The 25,635-nt window shown below is 44.9% G+C and overlaps 1 protein-coding gene across 1 annotated transcript; it reads right to left on the minus strand.

Annotated features, from left to right (window-relative positions):
* Nucleotides 1-1,390: 1,390 nt before the first annotated feature.
* On the minus strand, nt 1,391-13,577 carry LOC115157564 (cysteine/serine-rich nuclear protein 1). The gene is made up of 5 exons (XM_029705932.1): nt 13,404-13,577; nt 8,805-9,023; nt 6,643-6,917; nt 3,588-3,920; nt 1,391-3,409 (listed from the first exon to the last, which is right to left on the minus strand). Exons 2-5 carry the CDS (start codon nt 8,992-8,994, stop codon nt 2,303-2,305), a joined length of 1,905 nt encoding a protein of 634 aa, XP_029561792.1. The 5' UTR covers nt 8,995-9,023; nt 13,404-13,577; the 3' UTR covers nt 1,391-2,302.
* Nucleotides 13,578-25,635: the final 12,058 nt, after the last annotated feature.

Genomic DNA, 25,635 nt, shown 5'->3' on the forward strand with positions numbered 1-25,635 from the left:
ACAATGACTCTTCTGCGTCGCACCAAATGACGAGCATCACAAACACCGGGAATCTTCCCCTTCAGTTGGTCAGCTTTCACATTTACCGCTACCCCCAGTAATCACTCCTTTCAATGGCGCCCTTTCCTTGAGAACAAAACAATTCACATCTCTTTCCCCCATTCGTTTAACATGGAGCGCCTGCTACCTCTGACCAGCAGAAACACAAACAATTATCACAAGACCACTTCTGGTTACCCTCACCAATTCCACAGGACCCAACTCTGTTTTCATCCACCCTGAAACCACAAATGGGTCCACTTTTTCCCAAAACTTCACTCCTACTGTCACAGACTCATCTTTATCCTGACCCTCAGTTCAAGCCTCGGGCTCCGAGAACTTCACCACACCTACCACCTCCGATACTTCGCCCTCATTCATTTCCATTTTTCTTCCTGTCTTCAACTCACTCTGCTTACACTTTCTAACCATTCTTCTTTAACAAACCATCTCCCTTTTTCTGCCATTTTTAACTGACTCAAGCTCACCCTCTTCCTCCCTCTCTTTCTTAGACCTCCTCTGCCTCTCTTTTTCCCTCCTCTGTATTCCAAGTATATATTCCAAGTATCTCCTTATGATAATGCTGCACTTCTCCTGACATACATCTTGTTCTTGTCCTGTCAGGGGACGCCATTTTAACCCGGCTGTCACAATCTCCGTACAATCAGCACGAACCCCTCGGGATGTAGTGTCAACAATGTGTCCCACTTGTAAAGCAGCTGCTTCGTCTTGATGTTCTTCTTTGTCAGTAGCTGCCGAGAAGCTTTTCTATTCCATCAACCAAAATAAACTACATGAGCTTCCACTGTGTCTACATATTAAGCAATAAGGCCCGAGGGGGTGTGGTATATGGCCAATATACTACAGCTAAGGGCAGTTCTTAGCACGACGCAACGAGCCTTAGACTTGGTATATTGGTCATATACCACAAACCCCCGAGGTACCTTGTTGCTATTATAAACTGGTTACCAACTAAATTAGTGCAGTAAAAATACATGTTTTGTCATATCTGTGGTATACTGTCTGATATACCACGGCTGTCAGCCAATCAGCATTCAGGGCTCGAACCACCCAGTTTATAATGTGGTATATGGCCAATATACTACAGCTAAGGGCAGTTCTTAGCACGACGCAACGAGCCTTAGACTTAGCAATAACCCTTCAGTGAATTTCTGGAGTACAGTAAATTAATGAAGTGAATTTAAGAAGTCATTTTTTTCTCCACTAATTAGCTTATTATTTTAACTGGACTGCTAATGTTTTTGAAGACTGTTTGGTTGGTCACGTTGTTGTTGTTGTTTTTAGTTCTGTTATACATGCAGTAGCCTATAAAAGGATAAGCTCTCTGTTCAACATTGTTCCAAAAGATTTATGTTTATTCATAGATAAAAGATTTGACTTTGCATTAAAATACAAGATTCAGTAACACATTGTAAATGCTAATATATTTCCATTAAAAATAACTTAAAAAGACACAATGCAAAACTTTCTTAAATACACGGAGCACATATCAGATTCCATTGATATTTTTGCAAAGCAATGACTTTTCAGTTTGTCAAATAAGCCAAACGAAGAAAACAAATAAGTTACCTATGGTGGAGGAGAGAGATAGATCTCCAATACATGAAACTATGGCGTTTTGACACAAATAAATAGCAGTACATTTAGCTAAATCATTTCATGTAGGCCAATGCACAGTAGTAGTACTACAATTAATAATAAATGACTAGATGTTGTAAGTCTGAAAATTGTGCCACCGTCTTGATTGAAACAAAACTTCACATGAATACAATTCATAAAATTCATGAATGTCTCCGTCTGTCTGTCTCACGGGTCTCTCATGGTGATTCCAGCAATTACAATCCCTCAGCTAAAAAAAAAAATGTACATCAAGTAAATAAATTAATTAAGCTATTTTCTTTTTTTAAAATGAATAATCATTTATAAATAACGTCTGGAAAGCACATCAAAAAACATGAACGTCAGGAAACATGAAACATGTTATATCTTGTAGTGATGACATTTAGGGTTTTGTGATATTTTCTCATGTATAATATTGTCTAAATCATGAATACCCATAATGTGCCTCTTCTTCAACAACATCATATTTAATAAATCTGAATAAAATATCTCATACTGTACATTCAAATATCTTATTAAAATACAAACTGTATAGACTGTACATATTAAAGTTCTTCTAAGCTCATTTCAATGTCCATGAGCCAATCAGATCCCACAGAATCATGACAGTTCAGCCCATTGGTCACTGAATAACCTGCTCCAATAACTGATTGTCTGTGAATGAAGGAGTTTCTATTGGTTCAGATAAGCCAATCAGAGACTCCAGGAGGCAGGTGCCAGCTGTCTCGTTGAACTGTGGGACATTTGCAGAACTCAACACCTGCAGGTGAAGGAAGTTGTCAGGGTGCTTGTGGCCTTTGAATGAGTTGTGTAGAGGGGCTGAGCTATAGTCTGTAGGGAAGTTATCAAAGAGCTCCAAATCCGAGTCAGAGGAGAGACTGAGGTCCATGTAGCTGCTGGATGAGTAGTCTATGGAGGGAGAGGGTGTGTTGGGGTAGTCCTGGAGGGGACTGTGGGCGAACAGGGCCGTCGCTTGGTTGGCATTGTCGTCTTGATACTCGGCCATGAAAGAACCGCCGCTGCAGCTATTGTCTGTGTGTCTGTGTGTCTTCTCTGTGTACCTTTGTGTATTGTCTGTGTGTGAACTGGGTGCGTTGGACAGGCCGAGGGTGGCTGTGGTGTCTATACAGAGACCGTACGACGTGTCGAAGCTGCCGAGACACGGGGGAAGGTGTGGCGATGGTTGTCTCCCTGGCTTTGTGTCACTTTCACTGCCCATGGAGCAGTCCTCATTGTCAGAGTCACAGAAGCTGAGGACACAAGCCAGACCTCCATTGTCCACATCCAAGAGAGGCTGGTGCTCTCGAGGGCTTCCTCCCACGTCGGAGTCCTCGCTCTGGGCAGAGACGCCGGACGAGTCGGTCATGTCACTACAGCAACTATTCTCCCCAACCTCACACAGTTCAGAGCTGAAGTGGAAGGTAGGGGTGGTGGGGATGGAGAGAGGGAGGCCCTCTTCTTCCAGGGTGAACCCGAAGGGGCATCTCCCCTCCTGGGCACTGCCCTGCTGATGCTGCCCCTGGTCCTGGAGCTCCTGGAGATCCTCTTGGTTCTCCTCTGGGTCTCTCCTCTGGGTTAGTATCTCATCCTGCAGTCTCCTCTCCAGCTCCAGCCTCATGACAGTGTGTATATAGTGGGTCTGGACCCGTCTGGAGTTGAACTCCACGCGACCGTTAGTATTCCCACAGCCATCCTTGGTGCAGCCGCAAGGGAAGTTAGAGCGATCCATCTGTTGCGGAGAGAAATCACATTCATCTTAACTCATTATATGATTGAAATCTTAGCTCATTATATGACTAAAATTTGCATCTGATCTAGGTGTGGGAGAGAATTCTCATTCTTTGCCAAATGGCTTTTGTTCATCAGACGCCCAAGGATCAAACCCCTCACATCTGCATGGCTCTCACCTGGCACTTGATCCCGTTCAGACTACAGGCGCAGGTCTCAGGTTCACAGAATCCCTGGCAGTCACATCCACAGTCCTCTCGGGATTTCCTCAGAGCATGGAGCTCTCTCTTCTCCTCCCGGTCGATGTGCCTCACCCCCGCCACACGGAGTAGAGCCTGTCTCTGGCGGGAAGCGTAGGGGTACAGGAACCCACCGTCACCTCCATCCTCTTCCCCATCCTCAAGGTCAGCCGCAGGAAGGTGGGCCTCGATGTCTTCATCTGGCACCTGGTCGATCTGATCGATGGTGAGGCGATCTAACTCCTCCTGGTCCATAATGCCACTGGCTGTCAGCTGGAGAGAAGAGAGCTACTTAAAATAAAATATTTACACATAGTCCTTAACTTTTCTTTTTAAATGCTTTTAGAGTATTTTCAAGGGAGTCAAGGAAGACAAGATGCAACTCTTTTGGATCGTTCCATGTCATTTCAGTAACCCATCTGGGTCGTTCTATGTCATTTCAGTAACCCATCTGGGTTGTTCCATGTCATTTCAGCAGGCCATGACACCCACCATCTCAGAATGTTCTGAAATCGTTTCTATAGTTATAAACAGATAAGATTAGCTTTCCTGCAACATTATTTTGTTGAAATATAATTTGATCTCTGAGAAATTAAGCTAATTGATTGCACACAAATTGCCCATATAATAATAATATTAAATAAATATAAATATAACTAATATCTGATTTGGACCAAACTTTTTTTTCTAACAATGAGTAAGACATGAGGAATCAAAATAAATGTTTAAAAAAAAACACGGACTCCCCACGCCCCAACCACCCACAGACCCCCCACGCCCCAACCACCCACAGACCCCCCACACCCCAACCACCCACAGACCCCCCACGCCCCAACCACCCACAGACCCCCCACACCCCAACCACCCACAGACCCCCCACACCCCAACCACCCACAGACCCCCCACACCCCAACCACCCACAGACCCCCCACTCGCCAACCACCCACAGACCCCCCACTCGCCAACCACCCACAGACCCCCCACACCCCAACCACCCACAGACCCCCCCCACTTGCCAACCACCCACAGACCCCCCCACACCCAACCACCCACAGACCCCCCACACCACAACCACCCACAGACCCCCCAGTTGCTATGACTGACCAGCTGCTATGACTGACCAGTAGTATAGAGCTGCTATGACTGACCAGTAGTATAGAGCTGCTATGTCTGACCAGTAGTATAGAGCTGCTATGACTGACCAGTAGTATAGAGCTGCTATGACTGACCAGTAGTATAGAGCTGCTATGACTGACCAGTAGTATAGAGCTGCTATGACTGACCAGTAGTATAGAGCTACTATGACTGACCAGTAGTATAGAGCTACTATGACTGACCAGTAGTATAGAGCTGCTATGACTGACCAGTAGTATAGAGCTACTATGACTGACCAGTAGTATAGAGCTACTATGACTGACCAGTAGTATAGAGCTGCTATGACTGACCAGTAGTATAGAGCTGCTATGACTGACCAGTAGTATAGAGCTGCTATGACTGACCAGTAGTATAGAGCTGCTATGACTGACCAGTAGTATGGAGCTGCTATGTCTGACCAGTAGTATAGAGCTGCTATGACTGACCAGTAGTATAGAGCTGCTATGACTGACCAGTAGTATAGAGCTACTATGGCTGACCAGCTGCTATGACTGACTAGTAGTATAGAGCTGCTATGACTGACCAGTAGTATAGAGCTGCTATGACTGACCAGTAGTATAGAGCTGCTATGACTGACCAGTAGGATAGAGCTGCTATGTCTAACCCTAACCCTAACCCCCCCCCCCCCCTCCCGTTCAGAAAGGAGTCATTGAAGTTGTTTGGTTTTTGTCCCATCTTATGTCCTGGTATTACCAGATTCTGACCACTAGATGGTGCTGTTCTTCCCCCATTTCAATGTTAAAGGGATAGTTCATTTGAATTACAAAATGACATATTGGTTTCCTTACCTTGTAACCAGTTTATGGACAAGGTATGACAGCAATCCATGCTTTGGTTTTGTTTACCTGACCACTGTTTCAAATGGTAACTTTTTTTTTGCATTTGTGGCACAAATCCAATGCAAGTCAATGGTACCTATATTAACATTTTCATGGTTCATGTCAAAATCATCTGAACTTAATTTCAAATTATATTTCAACAAAATAAAGTTGGAAGAAAGCTAATCTCATCTGTTTTTTAACAACATAAACATTCAGAACAATCTGAGATGGTGGGTGGAATGACCCATCTTTTTGAGGTGGAATGACCCACATACATGACGTTTAAGTTACTGTAAGATTAAACAGCCTATAGGGAGGAGGTCAGACACCTGGCAGTGTGGTGCCAGGATAACAACCTCTCCCTCAACGTGATCAAGACAAAGGAGATGATTGTGGACTACAGGAAAAGGAGGGCCAAGTCCTCCCCCATTCTCATCGACAGGGCTGTAGTGGAGCAGGTTGAGAGCTTCAAGTTCCTTTGTGTCCACATCACCAACAAACTAACATGGTCCAAACATACCAAGACAGTCGTGAAGAGGGCACAACAAAACCTATTCCCCTCAGGAGGCTGGAAAGATTAGGCATGGGTCCTCAGATCCTCAAAAGGTTCTACAGCTGCACCATCAACAGCATCCTGACCGGTTGCATCACCGCCTGGTATGTCAACTGCTCGGCCTCCGACTGCAAGGTACTACAGAGGGTAGTGCGTACGGCCCAGTACATCACTGGGGCCAAGCTTCCTGACATCCAGGACCTCTATACTAGGAGGTGTCAGAGGAAGGCCCTAAAAATAGGCAAAGACTCCAGCCACCCAAGTCATAGACTGTTATCTCTGCTACCGCACGGCAGGCGGTACCGAAGCACCAAGTCTAGGTCCAAGAGGCTCCTTAACAGCTTCTACCCCCAAGACATAAGACTCCTGAACAACCAAGGGGTAGGCTTAATCTGGTTCAAGGGAAACCGCCCTGGCAATGAGGTCTACAGTGCTCACTAGTAGATTAAAAGCCTAGAATACTTACTCTCTGTCTGAGTGTCTCCAGCCTCTCCTCCCTCAGTCTATCTCTGAGTCTCTCCCTGCGCCTCCTTCGTCTCTCCTGGGTGTGCTCTGCCAGTGTGTACCTCCGGAGGGCGCTATGCTTCCTCACCATGCCCAGGGTGGCACCGCCGCGCCTCGGAACGCTGGTGAAACCCTGGCAACGCCGGAACAGGAACACCTTCACCTGGTTGAAGACAACGCTGTTGCTATGGCCGCTGTTGTCATGGGAAAGTTTTGGGCTCTTCAGGATGGAGCGGACTGTTGGTAGTGGAGGAGGAGGAGGAGGAGGAGGAGGAGGAGGAAACAGGGTTTAGAGTCACGACAAGAAGTTGATGTATTCTATACCTTTGTCAATGTCAGCTTGTTAGATCTACTGCATATCAGTTCTGAATGTAGTGTTTTGGTGTCTCTCTTGTGGTGATGTGTGTTTTGTCCTATATTTATATATATTTTTTTTTTATTGTATTTTTAATCCCAGCCCCCGTCCCCGCAGGAGGCCTTTTGCATTTTGGTAAGCCGTCATTGTAAATGCGAATTTGTACTTAACTGACTTTCCTAGTTAAATAAATACAAAATAAGTATGCTGAAAGGCACCGATCCTGCAGTTCTGTCAGCCGCCACTGGGTGGCAGACTACGCTACCTCACTGTCAACGGTTACAAGTTACAACCCAGTGTTAACTTTGTCAACTGGGTCACCAGAGTTGAACATGGGGGAGTTTATCTGTTAGAAACAAAACACCAAGGAGTTTTTATAATAATGCAACCGAAGGCAAATGAGAGAGGATGAAGAGAGAGAAAGACAATGTCTCCCTCAACACAGAGACAGAAAGAGACCCTGCTTGTAATTATAGTAAGACCCTCTAACCTCTCTGCAGTTTGGTGAGAAGTACTAGTCATCCTACTACTGAGAGACTGTTAAAGACCCATCAGGTCACTGATTTCATTTGACAGTTTGGCCTCATGATAACGAGTCGTTTGATTTTCACACATGCTGGAGTGGAGAAGGAGGTTGGTAAACAACAGCTCAGCAAGCTACGTAGTAACCTATTCCATGTCCCAAATGGCACCCTATTACCTATAGGGGCCCTGTTCAAAAGAAGTGCACTACATAGGGAAGAACGTGCCATTTGGGATTCAAGCTTAGTTCCGCTGCTGTTATTTTGGCTAAAGACATTCCATACTGGGACACAGTGTGTTTGCAGTTGTGTGGGGGAGAGATGGTAGTTTCATGATTGATTAACTATTTATGACCTATTTCACATCCATCCTCAATGTGGTTTGGAGAGAAAAAATTATTACCACATGAAATAGAAATAGTATTTTTTATTATTTTTTGGTCCATGAAATCAAAATATCAACCACAATCTAATAGACACACTTCCTTTAGGTTCAACATAGTCTATGTGATGTTCATTCAAAACAGTGCAAAACAGAGTCACTGGAGTTTATAGTGATCTTTGAATGAAATAACATGAACCTATTTGCAGCTTAAGCGTGATAACTGTAATTCACATCATTTTGCTTAGTCAAATGATTCAGTCAACTCAAGGGGCAAAGCCCAGTACCTAAAAGAGAAGCCTATTCTCTGCTATCAGCAGGTTGTAACTTAGCTGCTGTAGTGTGATAACGAGACACTCCTTCAATACACTCCCTAGCAGTGACTCTGATAACAATAGTGTAGCTTTGCATTTATTTGAAAGATAAGACATATTCATTGCAAGTTTATTGACCAATGACCATAAAAATTATATACATTAACATATACTGTATATAGACATTCTGTATAGATATATATATATTCAAGGGGTTTCCTCATGAGATCTACTGGCCAAAATATTGCTTTAAGATTGTAATAACATGGTTCATCAACAAATGTGTTAATGTAGCTACATCATTTCTGAGATGTGTTAATGTAGCTACATCATTTCTGAGATGTGTTAATGTAGCTACATCATTCTGAGATGTGTTAATGTAGCTACATCATTTCTGAGATGTGTTAATGTAGCTACATCATTCTGAGATGTGTTAATGTAGCTACATCATTCTGAGATGTGTTAATGTAGCTACATCATTCTGAGATGTGTTAATGTAGCTACATCATTCTGAGATGTGTTAATGTAGCTACATCATTCTTATTGACTTACTGGGTAGATGGGAGGTAGGTGAGGCAGGGGTGAAGTCTTGGTTGTCACTGTTGCAGCTCTCCTCATCCGACTCCCATTCCGAGGAGGCGGAGGAAGAGGGGGAGGAGGAGGAGGCGGAGGAAGAGGGGGAGGAGTAACAAGGGTCCTCCTCTTCTACCTCGGAATACTTCCTCTTCAGGACCCCACTCATGGCTTCTCTAGGGCGGTTAGACGATCTGCCTGGATACAAAACAGTAAAAAAAATGAATGGTGAATATACATTAACAATACACATTAATAGTGCAATGGTGATGAATGAATAGTCACTAACTGTAGTACATGGATGTGTAATAGTGACGCAAAAGCTTTTCTAAGGCACCGTATTTTGCTGACTATATGTCTCGTGAAAACGGAGGTATAACAATTACAACTGTTAAATTTAAGTTAACCTTTTTTTTGTAATTTTAGTGCACAATTTATTTTATCGTGATTAATTGTATTGTCTGAAAACATCCCAGATACATAACCTATACAGCTAAAAACAACAATGTGATGTCAAAACAAGTTGACATTGAGGTAAAAAAAAGGTGTACTTTATCAATGTATCTGATTTTGCTAAATCAAGACATCAATATCCTTGTAATAGTTTTTGCATATAAAATTATAAATTACAGCTCAATTTTAGCAAATTCTGAATTTGTGATTAATCACAGAAACTCCTGCTATTAAGTCGATTACATTTAAAAAAAAATAATAATCTTTTCACGGCCCCCTGATATATCCATGAGTCATGCACAATGCCGTGCCCACTCACTCGGTGAATCAGTAGTCTACTGTAATAACTGAATGTGTAACTGTGATTCACAAGCTTTTTTCGGACACTGACGTTATTTATAATGCATTTTCTGACTACTATAGCTAATATCAGTCTGGTGAAAACAGAGTTTAACAATACCCATGGTTGAGTCATGCAAAGTTGCAAAGTGCGGTATTTACTCAGTAACATTCACACTGCTCAATTTCACCCACAATATTTCCATGTCAATCATGTATCATAAGAGATATGGAAAAAAGAAAAGAAAAAGCCATCACTGGGACTTTCCTTTCCAATAACATTTCACAAACTGCCAACAATAAATTAGATCTATGTCTCGTTGTCAATGGGCAAAACCACAGCAGAGTAATCTGATACTGCTTTTGTTGTTCATTGTGACACACAGCACTGGTAGGATCGTTATTTTCCAACCTCATTCCTTGACTGAGGTACCTGTACTGGTTTGACAGGTTTTAAAAAGGAGGACATCTGCTTATTTAAACTAATGAAAGCCGTCCCCACAGATGATCCAACAAGCACTAATAACTTACATAGCCTAGATATTGATAACCCATGTCATAAACATGCTCAATAACTATTGCAATCCAATTCTATATATTTTTTTGCTTTAGTGAAAGACAAGGGAAACTGCAGGCTAGGCTAAAAATGTCAATAGGTCTTTCTCGCTTTCCTTCTCGTCATTAACATTCCAGTGATTCCAGGGCCGTTTTTCAGGTTAGAAAACGTGGAAACAGGGAGGGAGGGAGTCCAGGACGGAATATTTCTGAGGGAAAATGATGTCTAGAGCTGGCTATTTTGGCCCCAGTGAAACAGGGAGTACAGTGGAAACCAAGCCCACACAGAACAAACAACATACAGGTCTATTTAATGATTACAAACTTAGCTTGTGTTGAATACTACTGTAAATACATACTTAAATAGACTCAACTGGACTCTGACTTAAAGTGTAAAACACAGGAGAGTAAGAGCAGTGGTCTGCAACCTTTTCTTGCATATTTCCTTACCCATGTTTTATTTTTGTGAACGATAATGGCAAGGAGAAGTAATCATTGGGAAAATAGTTTTTTCATTATTTTGACCTATGGTTAAAATTAGAAGATATAGCCCATCAGTAAAAAAAAAAAAGTAACTCCAAATACATGTTTGCAAGTAGCTGTTTAGCTGGTTAAACAACGGTTAGCCATGTGTTGGCAAACATGCATGTCCAAGTCAAGAAAACTTACCACCTTGCCACGAGCGGTACTCAAGGGTACATTTTCAAAGCCTGTCAGATACTCCAGTGATTGTTATTCACTCCAATTAATATGAAGGGGTTGAGAAATAAAGTTTTATCATCATTACAAAGAAGATATTACCCTCTTCTATACTGTAGGTATGTCATTCAAATTAGTTGAATTTAGTTGTTTTGTAGTGATATTCAGAAAAACATTCAAATAAAAAAACAATATTTTTCCTGCTTTTATATTTGTATATTTTCGCAGAACCCTCTGTAGGACCCCTAGGGGGTTGTGTACTTCAGCTTGAATACACCTGGTGTAGAGGCTTTAAACAAAACATGTTGTCGCAGAAAAAGCTCTCTACTCTAGTAATTTGAACTCTTGCCCTGTGTACTACTAGGAAGAATTAAGAGGAATGTACTACTAGGAAGAATTAAGAGGAATGTACTACTAGGAAGAATTAAGAGGAATGTACTACCAGGAAGAATTAAGAGGAATGTACTACTAGGAAGAATTAAGAGGAATGTACTACTAGGAATAATTAAGAGGCATGTACTACTAGGAAGAATTAAGAGGAATGTACTACTAGGAAGAATTAAGAGGAATGTACTACCAGGAAGAATTAAGAGGAATGTACTACTAGGAAGAATTAAGAGGAATGTACTACTAGGAAGAATTAAGAGGAATGTACTACTAGGAAGAATTAAGAGGAATGTACTACTAGGAAGAATTAAGAGGAATGTACTACTAGGAAGAATTAAGAGGAATGTACTACTAGGAAGAATTAAGAGGAATGTACTACTAGGAATAATTAAGAGGCATGTACTACTAGGAAGAATTAAGAGGAATGTACTACTAGGAAGAATTAAGAGGAATGTACTACTAGGAAGAATTAAGAGGAATGTACTACTAGGAAGAATTAAGAGGAATGTACTACTAGGAAGAATTAAGAGGAATGTACTACTAGGAATAATTAAGAGGAATGTACTACCAGGAATAATTAAGAGGAATGTACTACTAGGAAGAATTAAGAGGAATGTACTACTAGGAAGAATTAAGAGGAATGTACTACTAGGAAGAATTAAGAGGAATGTACTACTAGGAAGAATTAAGAGGAATGTACTACTAGGAAGGAATAAGTCAATAACAGACTGCCCTGTCAGTGTCCACTATATAACGCTGACAGTATCCAAGGTAACCACACAATACTCAGTGTCATACTCACACATATAACTATCAGGACAGGGCAGTTAAGACTCTGAAAACATTTATATAACACATGGTTGCTAGGAATTTGTCTTGGTGTTAAAAGAAAGAACACACAGTCTCTACAGAGAAGGAACTATCTCATGTCTGGTTGTATGACTAACTGCATTATCCATTTGTAGTGATTGCAAAAGGTTTCACTACAATACGTCAATTTATAAACCGGGTAAATTGGGTCCTGGATGCTGATTGGCTGAAAGCTGTGGTATATCAGACAATATTCCATGGCTATGAGACAAAATGACTTGTTTACTTTTCTAATTATGTTGGTAACCAGTTTACAATAGCAATAAGGCACCTCTCGGGTGGTGGTATCTGGCTAAGGGCTGTATCCAGGCACACCGCGTTGCATTGTGCATAAGAACCATCCTTAGCCGTGGTATATTTGCCATATACCACACCTCCTCGGGCCTTATTGCTTAAATACAATGTGTGTGTGTTGTTTCAAAAGAAGTTATGGTTTTCTTCTGCAATTTTATGAAAATCTCTCCAAGAGACATTCTGTTCCTTGACATCCCCTCTCACTCAGGTCAAATTTAATGGTGAGTGTACAGGTGTGTGTGTGTGTGTGTCTGTGTGCGTGTGTGTGTGTGGGGGGGGGGTGACTAATATAAATAATTCAATGACTCACAGCAGCAGAAATACCTGAATTGCAGTGTTGCATAGCACTGTGCATCACACACACACACACACACACACACACACACACACACATACATACACCAACCAATATTTTACTCAAATTGCCACTACTAGTAAGTACCCACTGCCTCACTATTTGGCTTCCATCCCGTTATAAACGCGACCCAACTTCCGCCGCTGACCTCGTCACTCCGCGAACTTCATGTGGTCGGTAATTAGGCCTTTACAATGAAAACATTGTGCTGGTCAGCCCAGCAGCTAGTCTCACTCAGCTGTTGCTGTTTGGGGTCTCTATTACAAGACCCAACTAGGCTACAGCAAGCAAAACAACTACTGGAGAACACTATCAAAAGGCTTTTTGTCGATATAAATAGCTTTCATACAACCAAAACCAAACTTAAAGCCTGAAAACAATATATTATTCTGCTTATCTTGTTTTGACATTCGTGTAGTCTAATAATATATATATATATAAAAACATGAAATAGTTGTCCGCTTTTTGTTACTTCTTATATAACTTTAAGACAACTTTCCCTCACACAAAGAGGCTTATCAAACACTCAGCATTAATGACTGGTTACAAAACCGCTGATGTTGAAATATGTTTTCGCTTTGCCACTAAACAGATCAAAAGACGAGGTCATTAGTTAGTCTACTCACCAAGAATATGAGATCACCATCTTCTAAATTCAATAGATCAGTTATTAACTTGACCGTTTTATAAAAGCGTGAAGGTTTTGTTTCTCCGTGGCACTGGCTCGCTGACGGTGTCCTCTCGTTCCTCCTCTATCCGTCTCTCTGGACTAGCCTACTGTAGCGTAGTGCGCACATCAACCGTGTATTCGTCAGCGGAAAACTCCCACTGCGCGACGCTGACGCAGGCGGTCACACAGGAAAGGGGAGCGACACACAATTCTTCCTGCTGCTGTTCACGTTCTGCTACTGCCTACAGCTTCCTGCGTTACCTTATCGGTCCAGATAGATTATAATGGACTGTTCTGCCACTGCCTATGTCTTCATGCCTTGCCAATGACACACAGAGAGATATAATAAGTAGCCTACTGTTCTGTTTAATGATGTGTGTGTTGCCTTCTCAGATGTAGACGTTGTGATTTCAAAGCTCCATATTCAGCTCATTGTGGACTGGTCATAGAGCAGAAAACAGTTGTGGTAGCTAATGGATTGTGCTAGAGAAACATGGGGTACACTCTACCCCCAAACCCATAGTGTGAAAAAAGGTACAACACAAAATGTCTCTCTCTCTCTCATTGTCATGATATTAAATAAACTCATACTATTACAATGTAATTGATACATGTTATTATGAAACCATTGCCCAAGATTATGTTGACAGTGTGGTTGATTAGTCAGCTTGTTGCTAGGTCGTTTTTCTACTCCCATACTCTGCAGACAGTCCTCTCCTGAGGGGTAAGGAGGGGAGGGGTCTGCTGTCTCTGAGTTCAAAGGTCACTAACCCTGTGCCTCAGCATGTTTACAAACCAGTTTCAGCTGGTGCTGTCAGCATATTGCCTTGAGAAAGAGAGAGAGAGATTTGTGACCTGTTGCCACAAGAAAAGGGCAACCAGTGAAGAACAAACACCATTGTAAATACAATCCATATTTATGTTTATTTATTTTCCCTTTTGTACTTTAACCATTTGCACATCGCTACAACACTGTATATATACATAATATAACATTTGAAAGGTCTTTATTCTTTTGGAACTTCTGTGAGTGTAATGTTTACTGTTCATTTTTATTGTTCATTTCACTTTTGTTTATTACCTACTTCACTTAAAGCCTAAAAACAATATATTATTCGGCTAATCTTTTTGACATTCGTGTAGTCTAATAATATTTAAAAAAACATGAAATAGTTGTCCCCTTCTACTGCCGGTACGGGGCACGGAACCCTGCCGATCCTCTACGACTGGAATACCGACATAATCTGCCAGAGGATTCCAACAGGCCCCTCAGGCGCGACGTCCGCTGAAGGCCCATTCTGCTAACCGCGGCCTGCTAGCTACCTAGAGTTACTTGGAACCCTACTAATTCCACGACTGGTCTATCGACATCACCGCATGAAGAGGGAAAAACAGACTTACCCCCATCGCGACGTCCCCCAAAGGCTAACTTGCTAGCCCCGGTCTGTTAACTGCTAGCTTGCTTGCCCTGGTCTGCTAACTGCTAGCTTACCTGCCCCGGTCTGCTAACTGCTATCCCCGGTCTGCCAACTGCTTGCTTGCTAACCCGGTCTGCTAACTGCTAGCTTGTTTAGCCCCGGCCTACTAACTGTTAGCTTGTTAGCATCGGCCTGCTAACTGTATGAATCGCCGTGTCCCCAGTCAGCTAAACCACTCACTGGACCCATATGTTCACTTGGCTACGCATGCCTCTCTCTAATATCAATATGCCTCGTCCATTACTGTCCTGGTTAGTGAATACTGTCTTATTTCACCGTAGAGCCCTGCTCAATATGCCTTAACCAACCATGTTGTTCCACCTCCTACATATGCGATGACATCACCTAGTTTAAACGTCTCTAGAGACTATATCTCTCTCATCATTACTCAGTGCCTAGGTTTACCTCCAATGTACTCACATCCTACCTGACCTTTGTCTGTGCACTATGCCTTGAATCTATGCTATCGTGCCCAGAAACCTGCTCCTTTTACTCTCTCTTCCGGACGTCATAGACGGCCAGTTCGTATAGCCTTTAGCCGTACCCTTATCCTACTTCTCCTCTGTTCCTCTGGTGATGTGGAGGTTAATCCAGGTCCTGCAGTGCCTAGCTCCACTCCCCAGGTGCTCTCAAATGTATAAGAAAAAAGTGATTGAGAAAGTGAAACTATCTCAGAAAGTGGTGGATATAACCAAAACGTCACCAGTGTTTTAGTCTACCACTGTGTAATGAAGCTATTGTACACAAACAAGCTAAACTAAGTACAGAACCAAAGTTGTCCATAACAGACATGACAATGGAGTAAAAATTAGATCATGGAAAATTAAGTAAAACTGTTTTCTGTAGAACTACAAACGGAAACTATAACAGGATTTACGTTTGTCAGTCCCCTGTCTTTCTGCCTCTCTGCCTCTCTGCCTCCCTCTTGGTCTATCTGCCTCTCTGCCTCCCTCTCTGCCTCTCTGTCTCCCTCCCTCTCTGCCTGTCTGCCTCCCTCTTGGTCTATCTGCCTCTCTCTCTGCCTCTCTGCCTCTCTGCCTCTCTGCCTCCCTCTTGGTCTATCTGCCTCTCTCTCTGCCTCTCTGCCTCTCTGCCTCCCTCTTGGTCTTTCTGCCTCTCTGCCTCCCTCTTGGTCTATCTGCCTCTCTGTCTCCCTCCCTCTCTGCCTGTCTGCCTCCCTCTTGGTCTATCTGCCTCTCTGTCTCCCTCCCTCTCTGCCTCCCTCTCTGCCTGTCTGCCTCCCTCTTGGTCTATCTGCCTCTCTGTCTCCCTCCCTCTCTGCCTCCCTCTCTGCCTGTCTGCCTCCCTCTTGGTCTATCTGCCTCTCTGTCTCCCTCCCTCTCTGCCTGTCTGCCTCCCTCTTGGTCTATCTGCCTCTCTGTCTCCCTCCCTCTCTGCCTCCCTCTCTGCCTGTCTGCCTCCCTCTTGGTCTATCTGCCTCTCTGTCTCCCTCCCTCTCTGCCTCCCTCTCTGCCTGTCTGCCTCCCTCTTGGTCTATCTGCCTCTCTGTCTCCCTCCCTCTCTGCCTCCCTCTCTGCCTCTCTGCCTCCCTCTTGGTCTATCTGCCTCTCTGTCTCCCTCCCTCTCTGCCTCCCTCTTGGTCTATCTGCCTCTCCGTCTCCCTGCCTCTCTCTCGTTCTCACTGCCTCTCTGCCTCCCTCTCGTTCTCCCTGCCTCTCTGCCTCCCTCTCGTTCTCCCTGCCTCTCTGCCTCCCTCTCGGTCTCTGTGCCTCTCTGCCTCCCTCCCTCCCTGACTCCCTCACTCCCTGCCTCTCTGCCTCCCTCCCCCCTGCCTCTCTGCCTGCCTCCCTCCCTCCCTGCCTCCCTCCCTGCCTCTCTGCATCCTTCCCTGTCTCCCTCCCTGCCTCTCGTCCTCCCTCTCTCTCTGCCTACCTCCCTCTCTGCCTCCCCCTTTCTCTGCCTACCTCCCTCTCTCTCTGCCTCCCTCCCTGCCTCTATTTCTCCCTCCCTGCCTCTCATCCTCCCTCCCTGCCTCCCTCCCTGCCTCTCTGCCTACCTCCCTCCCTCTCTGCCTACCTCCCTGCCTCTCTTTCTCCCTCCCTGCCTCTCATCCTCTCTCTCTGCCTCTCTCTCCCTCCCTGCCTCTCGTCCTCCCTCTCTGCCTCCCTCCCTCTCTGCCTACCTCCCTCTCTGCCTACCTCCCTCCCTCTCTGCCTACCTCCCTCTCTGCCTACCTCCCTCCCTCCCTCCCTCCCTGCTCACTGAGCTTTTTAAGGATAATCGTACAACATGTTCCTGTTTTGACTGCAGAGAGGAGTGAGCTGAGCCCCATGTCCAAGCAGCCGACCATAGAGGTCACATGTAAGGCAGAGATACAAAGACAGAGGATGCCTCCCAAATGGTAGCCTATTAAGTATATAGTGCACTACTTTTGACTAGAGCCCTATGAACCTATGGACCCTGGTCAAAAGTAATGCACTATATAGGGAATAGGGTACAATTTGGTACGCTGGAATAGAATGTTCCTCCAGCTGCTTGACAAAGTAACAGCTCACGCTGCTCACGAGGATTGCAGGCGTGATATTATGACATCATCAACTTTACTAAAAGGTGTGATTATAAACTGCTTACATACCTGGTGGGGAGAGAGGGAGTGAAATAAAGGAGGGAGAGAGAGAGGGGGCGGGAGAGAGAGAGGGTGGGAAAGAGAGAAGGTGGGAGAGAGAGAGAGGGTGGGAGAGAGAGATGGTGAGGAGAGAGAGGGAGACAGGGTGGGAGAGAGAGAGGGTGGGAAAGAGAGAAGGTGGGAAGAGAGAGGAGGTGGGGAGAGAGGGTGGGAGAGAGAGGTTGGGAGAGAGAGGGAGAGAGAGAGGGTGGGAGAGAGAGAAGGTGGGAAAGAGAGAAGGTGGGAGAGAGAGAGAGGGTGGGAGAGAGAGATGGTGAGGAGAGAGAGGGAGATAGGGTGGGAAAGCGAGAGAGGGTGGGAGAGAGAGAAGGAGATAAAGAGGGTGGAAGAGACAGGGTGGGAGAGAGAGAGGGTGGGAAAGAGAGAAGGTGGGAAGAGAGAGGAGGTGGGGAGAGAGGGTGGGAGAGAGAGGTTGGGAGAGAGAGGGAGAGAGAGAGGGTGGGGGAGAGAGAGAGGGTGGGAGAGAGAGAGGGTGGGGGAGAGAGAGAGGGTGGGGAGAGAGAGAGAGGGTGGGAGAGAGAGAGGGTGGGAGAGAGAGAGAGGGTGGGAGAGAGAGAGGGTGGGAGAGAGAGAGAGGGTGGGAGAGAGAGAGGATGGGAAATAGAGAAGGTGGGAGAGAGAGAGAGGGTGGGAGAGAGAGAGGGTGGGAGAGAGAGAGAGGGTGGGAGAGAGAGAGGGTGGGAAATAGAGAGGGTGGGAGAGAGAGGGTGGGAGAGAGAGAGGGTGGGAAATAGAGAAGGTGGGAGAGAGAGAGGGTGGGAGAGAGAGGGTGGGAGAGAGAGAGGGTGGAGGAGAGAGGGTGGGGAAGAGAGACGGTGGGAGAGAGAGAGGGTGGGAGAGAGAGGCAGGGTGGGAGAGAGAGGGAGGGTGGGAGAGAGAGAGGGTGGGAGAGAGAGGGTGGGAGAGAGAGAGGGTGGGAAAGAGAGAGGGTGGGAGAGAGAGGGAGGGTGGGAGAGAGAGGTTGGGAGAGAGAGGGAGGGTGGGAGAGAGAGGGTGGGGAGAGAGAGAGGGTGGGAGAGAGAGAGAGGGTGGGAGAGAGAGGGAGGGTGGGAGAGAGAGGGAGGGTGGGAGAGAGAGGTTGGGAGAGAGAGGGAGGGTGGGAGAGAGAGAGGGTGGGGGAAAGAGAGAGAGAGGGAGAGAGAGAGAGAGAGAGAGAGAGAGAGAGGGTGGGAGAGAGAGAGAGGGTGGGAGAGAGAGAGAGAGAGACAGAGGGAGAGGGAGACAGAGAGAGAGACAGAGAGAGAGAGACAGAGAGAGAGACAGAGAGAAAGAGTTGAGATGGAGAGATAGAGAGAGAGACAGAGAGCGAGAGGGAGACATCCACCCCCACTCTAGGTGACAATAGGACTATTGAGACAGGAGGGAGCAGAGGAAAATCTGCAGACTAAAGTCTGCCCGGCAACCCCCCAAAACAAGAGACTGCCTAGTGCCTGGAGGGTGTTGTGTGTGTATGCGTCTGTGCGTGTGTGTGTATGCGTCTGTGCGTGTGTGTGTGTGTGTGTGTGTGTGTATGCGTGTGTGTGTGTGTGTATGCGTCTGTGTGTGTGTGTGTGTGTGCGTGTGTGTGTGTGTGTGTGTGTGTGTGTGTGTGTGTGTGTGTGTGTGTGTCTTCACCTCACGGTATAGGTGTCCTGTTGTGACAGGGGCAAATAGACTATAAGTCTACACCATTAAGGAAATCTCCTGCAGATCCAAATCCTGGGGTTCTCATTGGAAACATTACTGTTCCTGACCTCAAGGCAAAATGAGAGAGAGAGAGACAGATATGGTTTACCCATATTCAGTTGGTCCCCTTCTTTACTGATAAATCAAATCAAATCAAATCAAATCAAATTTATTTATATAGCCCTTCGTACATCAGCTGAAATCTCAAAGTGCTGTACAGAAACCCAGCCTAAAACCCCAAACAGCAAGCAATGCATGTGAAAGAAGCACGGTGGCTGGGAAAAACTCCCTAGGAAAAACTCCTGAGAAAGGCCAAAAACCTAGGAAGAAACCTAGAGAGGAACCAGGCTATGAGGGGTGGCCAGTCCTCTTCTGGCTGTGCCGGGTGGATATTATAACAGAACATGGTCAAGATGTTAAAATGTTCGTAAATGACCAGCATGGTCAAATAATAATAATCATAGTAATTGTCGAGGGTGCAACAAGCACGTCCGGTGAACAGGTCAGGGTTCCGTAGCCGCAGGCAGAACAGTTGAAACTGGAGCAGCAGCATGGCCAGGTGGACTGGGGACAGCAAGGAGTCATCATGCCAGGTAGTCCTAGGGCTCAGGTCCTCCGAGAGAAAGAAAGAAAGAAAGAGAGAATTAGAGAGAGCATATTTACATTCACACAGGACACCGGATAAGACAAGAGAATACTCCAGATGTAACAGACTGACCCTAGCCCCCCGACACATAAACTACTGCAGCATAAATACTGGAGGCTGAGACAGGAGGGATCAGAAGACACTGTGGCCCCATCCGATGATACCCCCGGACAGGGCCAAACAGGCAGGATATAACCCCACCCACTTTGCCAAAGCACAGCCCCCACACCACTAGAGGGATATCTACAACCACCAACTTACCGTCCGAAGACAAGGCCGAGTATAGCCCACAAAGATGTCCGCCACGGCACAACCCAAGGGGGGGGCGCCAACCCAGACAGGAAGACCACGTCAGTGGCTCAACCTACTCAAGTGACGCACCCCTCCCATGGACGGCATGGAAGAACACCAGTAAGTCAGTGACTCAGCCCCTGTAAAAGGGTTAGAGGCAGAGAATCCCAGTGGGAAGAGGGGAACCGACAAGGCAGAGACAGCAAAGGCGGTTCGTTGCTCCAGCCTTTCCGTTCACCTTCACACTCCTGGGCCAGACTATACTTAATCATAGGACCTACTGAAGAGATAAGTCTTCAGTAAAGACTTAAAGGTTGAGACTGAGTCTGCGTCTCTCACATGGGTAGGCAGACCATTCCATAAAAATGGAGCTCTATAGGAGAAAGCCCTACCTCCAGCCGTTTGCTTAGAAATTCTAGGGACAATTAGGAGGCCTGCGTCTTGTGACCGTAGCGTACGTGTAGGTATGTACGGCAGGACCAAATCGGAAAGATAGGTAGGAGCAAGCCCATGTAATGCTTTGTAGGTTAGCAGTAAAACCTTGAAATCAGCCCTTGCCTTAACAGGAAGCCAGTGTAGGGAAGCTAGCACTGGAGTAATATGATCAAATATTATGATAACTACTGATAACTACTGTGACTACAGTATTAGGTCACTCAGAGGGTTATATGAAGATAACTACTGTGACTACAGTATTAGGTCACTCAGAGGATTATATGAGGATAACTACTGTGACTACATTATTAGGTCACTCAGAGGATAACTACTGTGACTACATTATTAGGTCACTCAGAGGATTATATGAGGATAACTACTGTGACTACATTATTAGGTCACTCAGAGGGTAACTACTGTGACTACATTATTAGGTCACTCAGAGGGTTATATGAGGATAACTACTGTGACTACAGTATTAGGTCACTCAGAGGGTAACTACTGTGACTACAGTATTAGGTCACTCAGAGGATAACTACTCTGACTACAGTATTAGGTCACTCAGAGGGTTATATGAGGATAACTAATGTGACTACAGTATTAGGTCACTCAGAGGATAACTACTGTGACTACATTATTAGGTCACTCAGAGGATAACTACTGTGACTACAGCATTAGGTCACTCAGAGGGTTATATGAGATAACTACTGTGACTACAGTATTAGGTCACTCAGAGGATAACTACTGTGACTACAGTATTAGGTCACTCAGAGGATTATATGAGGATAACTACTGTGACTACAGTATTAGGTCACTCAGAGGATAACTACTGTGACTACAGTATTAGGTCACTCAGAGGATTATATGAAGATAACTACTGTGACTACAGTATTAGGTCACTCAGAGGATTATATGAGGATAACTACTGTGACTACAGTATTAGGTCACTCAGAGGATTATATGAAGATAACTACTGTGACTACAGTATTAGGTCACTCAGAGGGTTATATGAAGATAACTACTGTGACTACAGTATTAGGTCACTCAGAGGGTTATATGAGGATAACTACTGTGACTACAGTATTAGGTCACTCAGAGGGTTATATGAGGATAACTAAATTAGGATAACTACTTTCCTATTTACAGTTCCCCCCTACTGTATTTATCCTTCCGTTTACTGATGCTGCTTCATACCTATCTCATGTTGTAGAAATACAGTTTATGCAGTACTTTTTTCAATATTTCCTTTTTCTGAATTTGTTTTCCTCTTTTATACAGTACAGTACAGTACAGTACAGTCCACCACAGTACAGCACAGTACAGTACAGCACAGTACACCACAGTACAGTACAGTACACCACAGTACAGCACAGCACAGTACACCACAGTACAGTACAGTACACCACAGTACAGCACAGCACAGTACACCACAGTACAGTACAGTACACCACAGTACACCACAGTACAGTACACCACAGTACAGCACAGCACAGTACACCACAGTACAGTACAGTACACCACAGTACACTACACCACAGTCCACCACAGTACAGTACAGTACACCACAGTACAGTACAGTACACCACAGTACAGTACACCACAGTACACCACAGTACACTACACCACAGTCCACCACAGTACAGTACAGTACACCACAGTACAGTACAGTACAGTACACCACAGTACAGTACACTACACCACAGTACACCACAGTACAGTACACCACAGTCCACCACAGTACAGTACACCACAGTCCACCACAGTACAGTACACCACAGTACAGTACACCACAGTCCACCACAGTACAGTACACCACAGTACACCACAGTACACTACACCACAGTCCACCACAGTACAGTACACCACAGTCCACCACAGTACAGTACAGTACACCACAGTACACTACAGTACAGTACACCACAGTACAGTACAGTACAGCACAGTACAGTACACCACAGTCCACCACAGTACAGTACAGTACACCACAGTACACTACAGTACAGTACACCACAGTCCACCACAGTACAGCACAGCACAGTACACCACAGTAGAGCACAGCACAGTACAGTACACCACAGTACAGTACAGTACAGTACAGTACACTACAGTACAGTACAGTACAGTCCACCACAGTATAGTACAGCACAGTTTAGTACAGTACAGTCCACCACAGTACAGTACACCACAGTACAGTCCACCACAGTACACCACAGTACAGTACACCACAGTACAGTCCACCACAGTACACCACAGTACAGTACACCACAGTACAGTACACCACAGTACAGTCCACCACAGTACAGTACAGTCCACCACAGTACAGTACAGTACACCACAGTACAGCACAGTACACCACAGTACAGTACACCACAGTACACCACAGTACAGTACACCACAGTACAGTCCACCACAGTACAGTACACCACAGTACAGTCCACCACAGTACAGTACAGTACACCACAGTACACCACAGTACACCATAGTACAGCACAGTACAGTACAGCACAGTACACCACAGTACAGTACAGCACAGTACAGTACAGCACAGTACACCACAGTACACCACAGTACACCACAGTACAGCACAGTACAGTACAGCACAGTACACCACAGTACAGTACAGCACAGTACAGTACAGCACAGTACACCACAGTACAGTACAGTACACCACAGTACAGTCCACCACAGTACAGTACAGTCCACCACAGTACAGTACAGTCCACCACAGTACAGTACACCACAGTACAGTACACCACAGTCCACCACAGTACAGTACACCACAGTACACCACAGTACACTACACCACAGTCCACCACAGTACAGTACAGTACACCACAGTACACTACAGTACAGTACACCACAGTACAGCACAGTACAGTACACCACAGTACACCACAGTACAGTACACCACAGTACAGTACACCACAGTACAGTACACCACAGTACAGCACAGTACACCACAGTACAGCACAGTACACCACAGTACAGTACAGTACACCACAGTACAGTACACCACAGTACAGCACACCACAGTCCACCACAGTACAGTACACCACAGTACAGTCCACCACAGTACAGTACAGTACACCACAGTACAGCACAGTACACCACAGTACAGTACAGTACAGCACAGTACAGTACACCACAGTACAGTCCACCACAGTACAGTACACCACAGTACAGTCCACCACACCACAGTACAGTCCACCACAGTACAGTCCACCACAGTACACCACAGTACACCACAGCACAGCACACTGTAGTATGTATGTATGTCTCATACTTAGCTGCAGGGCAATTACAGTGAGGAGCCTTTTCTGCTTCAGATTTCCCCTTAGTCAGAGAGAATCTTAGCCCAGGAGGCCACAGAGAGAGGGAGGTGCGGAAGGAGTAGGTGGAGAGCAGTGGGGGGGAGAGAGGGAGAAGGAGATGACTCATAGCAGAGGAGCCTCCAGATGCCCATGTAATATGATCTGCTATAGACTCTTATAACACGACATAGGGGCCATTTTTTACTTCAAACACGACATAGGGGCACCATTTCTACTTCAAACACGACACAAAACTAATTACGAGCTGCCTTTCAGAAACCGTAGATGGAAAGAGAAAGAGAGTAATTTCTCTCTCTCCTTCATCTCACTTCTGTGTAAAGGCTGACTGTCTTTTTATAGCTAATCACAGTTATGTTGCATATGGTCTGTCTGACTGACTGCCAGCCGACGGCCTGCCAAGCCTACACACTGTAATGTGTATTCTTTACAGTGCAACACAAAGACATGTTGTGACTGCTAACAAATAGCCCACATAGTGTATGAATACTTTAGCGACCTTTTAACCCAACAACTAGTGACCTCATCAAGAGGTTTAGGGGTCTAATAGCAATAAGGTAGTGGGTTAACAACAGGTTATGAATCCCGGCCAGGGCTAGCCACTGAATTTTCTAGAATACTAATGTGTTTAACAGTACATTTCTCAAAATGATCATCAAGTGATTTTCAAAAGCTATTTTCTTCCCTAATATCACATCATTTCTCAACAATCAATGAACTTATAGACTAATTAATCTTGAACTGCAGTGTTGGTTAAGGGCTTGTAAGTAAACATTTCACAGTAAGGTCTACACTTGTTGTATTCAGCATTTCACAGTAAGGTCTACACTTGTTGTATTCAGCATTTCACAGTAAGGTCTAGACCTGTTGTATTCAGCATTTCACAGTAAGGTCTGTTGTATTGAGCATTTCACAGTAAGGTCTAGACCTGTTGTATTGAGCATTTCACAGTAAGGTCTGTTGTATTCAGCATTTCACAGTAAGGTCTGTTGTATTCAGCATTTCACAGTAAGGTCTACACCTGTTGTATTCAGCATTTCACAGTAAGGTCTACACCTGTTGTATTCAGCATTTCACAGTAAGGTCTACACTTGTTGTATTCAGCATTTCACAGTAAGGTCTACACTTGTTGTATTCAGCATTTCACAGTAAGGTCTACACTTGTTGTATTCAGCATTTCACAGTAAGGTCTACACTTGTTGTATTCGGCGCATGTGACAAATAACATTGATTTGATTTGATTAACCCTCACTAGTTAACTCTCATCCAGTCATACTTTCCTGTGCTCCAGCCAGCTACTCTATCCAGCTCTATCCAACTACTCCAAGCAGGTACTCTATCCAGCTACTCTATCCAGCCCTTATCCAGCTACTCCAGGTAGATACTCTATCCAGCTACTCTATCCAGCTACTCTATCCAGCTATTCCAGGTAGATACTCTATCCTGCTACTCTATCCTCTATCCTGCTACTATCCAGCTACTCCAGGTAGATACTCTATCCTGCTACTCTATCCTCTATCCTGCTACTATCCAGCTACTCCAGGTAGATACTCTATCCTGCTACTCTATCCTCTATCCTGCTACTATCCAGCTATTCCAGGTAGATACTCTATCCAGCTACTCTATCCAGCTATTCCAGCTAGATACTCTATCCAGCTACTCTATCCAGCTATTCCAGCTAGATACTCTATCCAGCT

The sequence above is a fragment of the Salmo trutta genome, chromosome 21 (assembly GCF_901001165.1).
Source record: "Salmo trutta chromosome 21, fSalTru1.1, whole genome shotgun sequence".
Lineage (NCBI taxonomy): Eukaryota > Metazoa > Chordata > Actinopteri > Salmoniformes > Salmonidae > Salmo > Salmo trutta.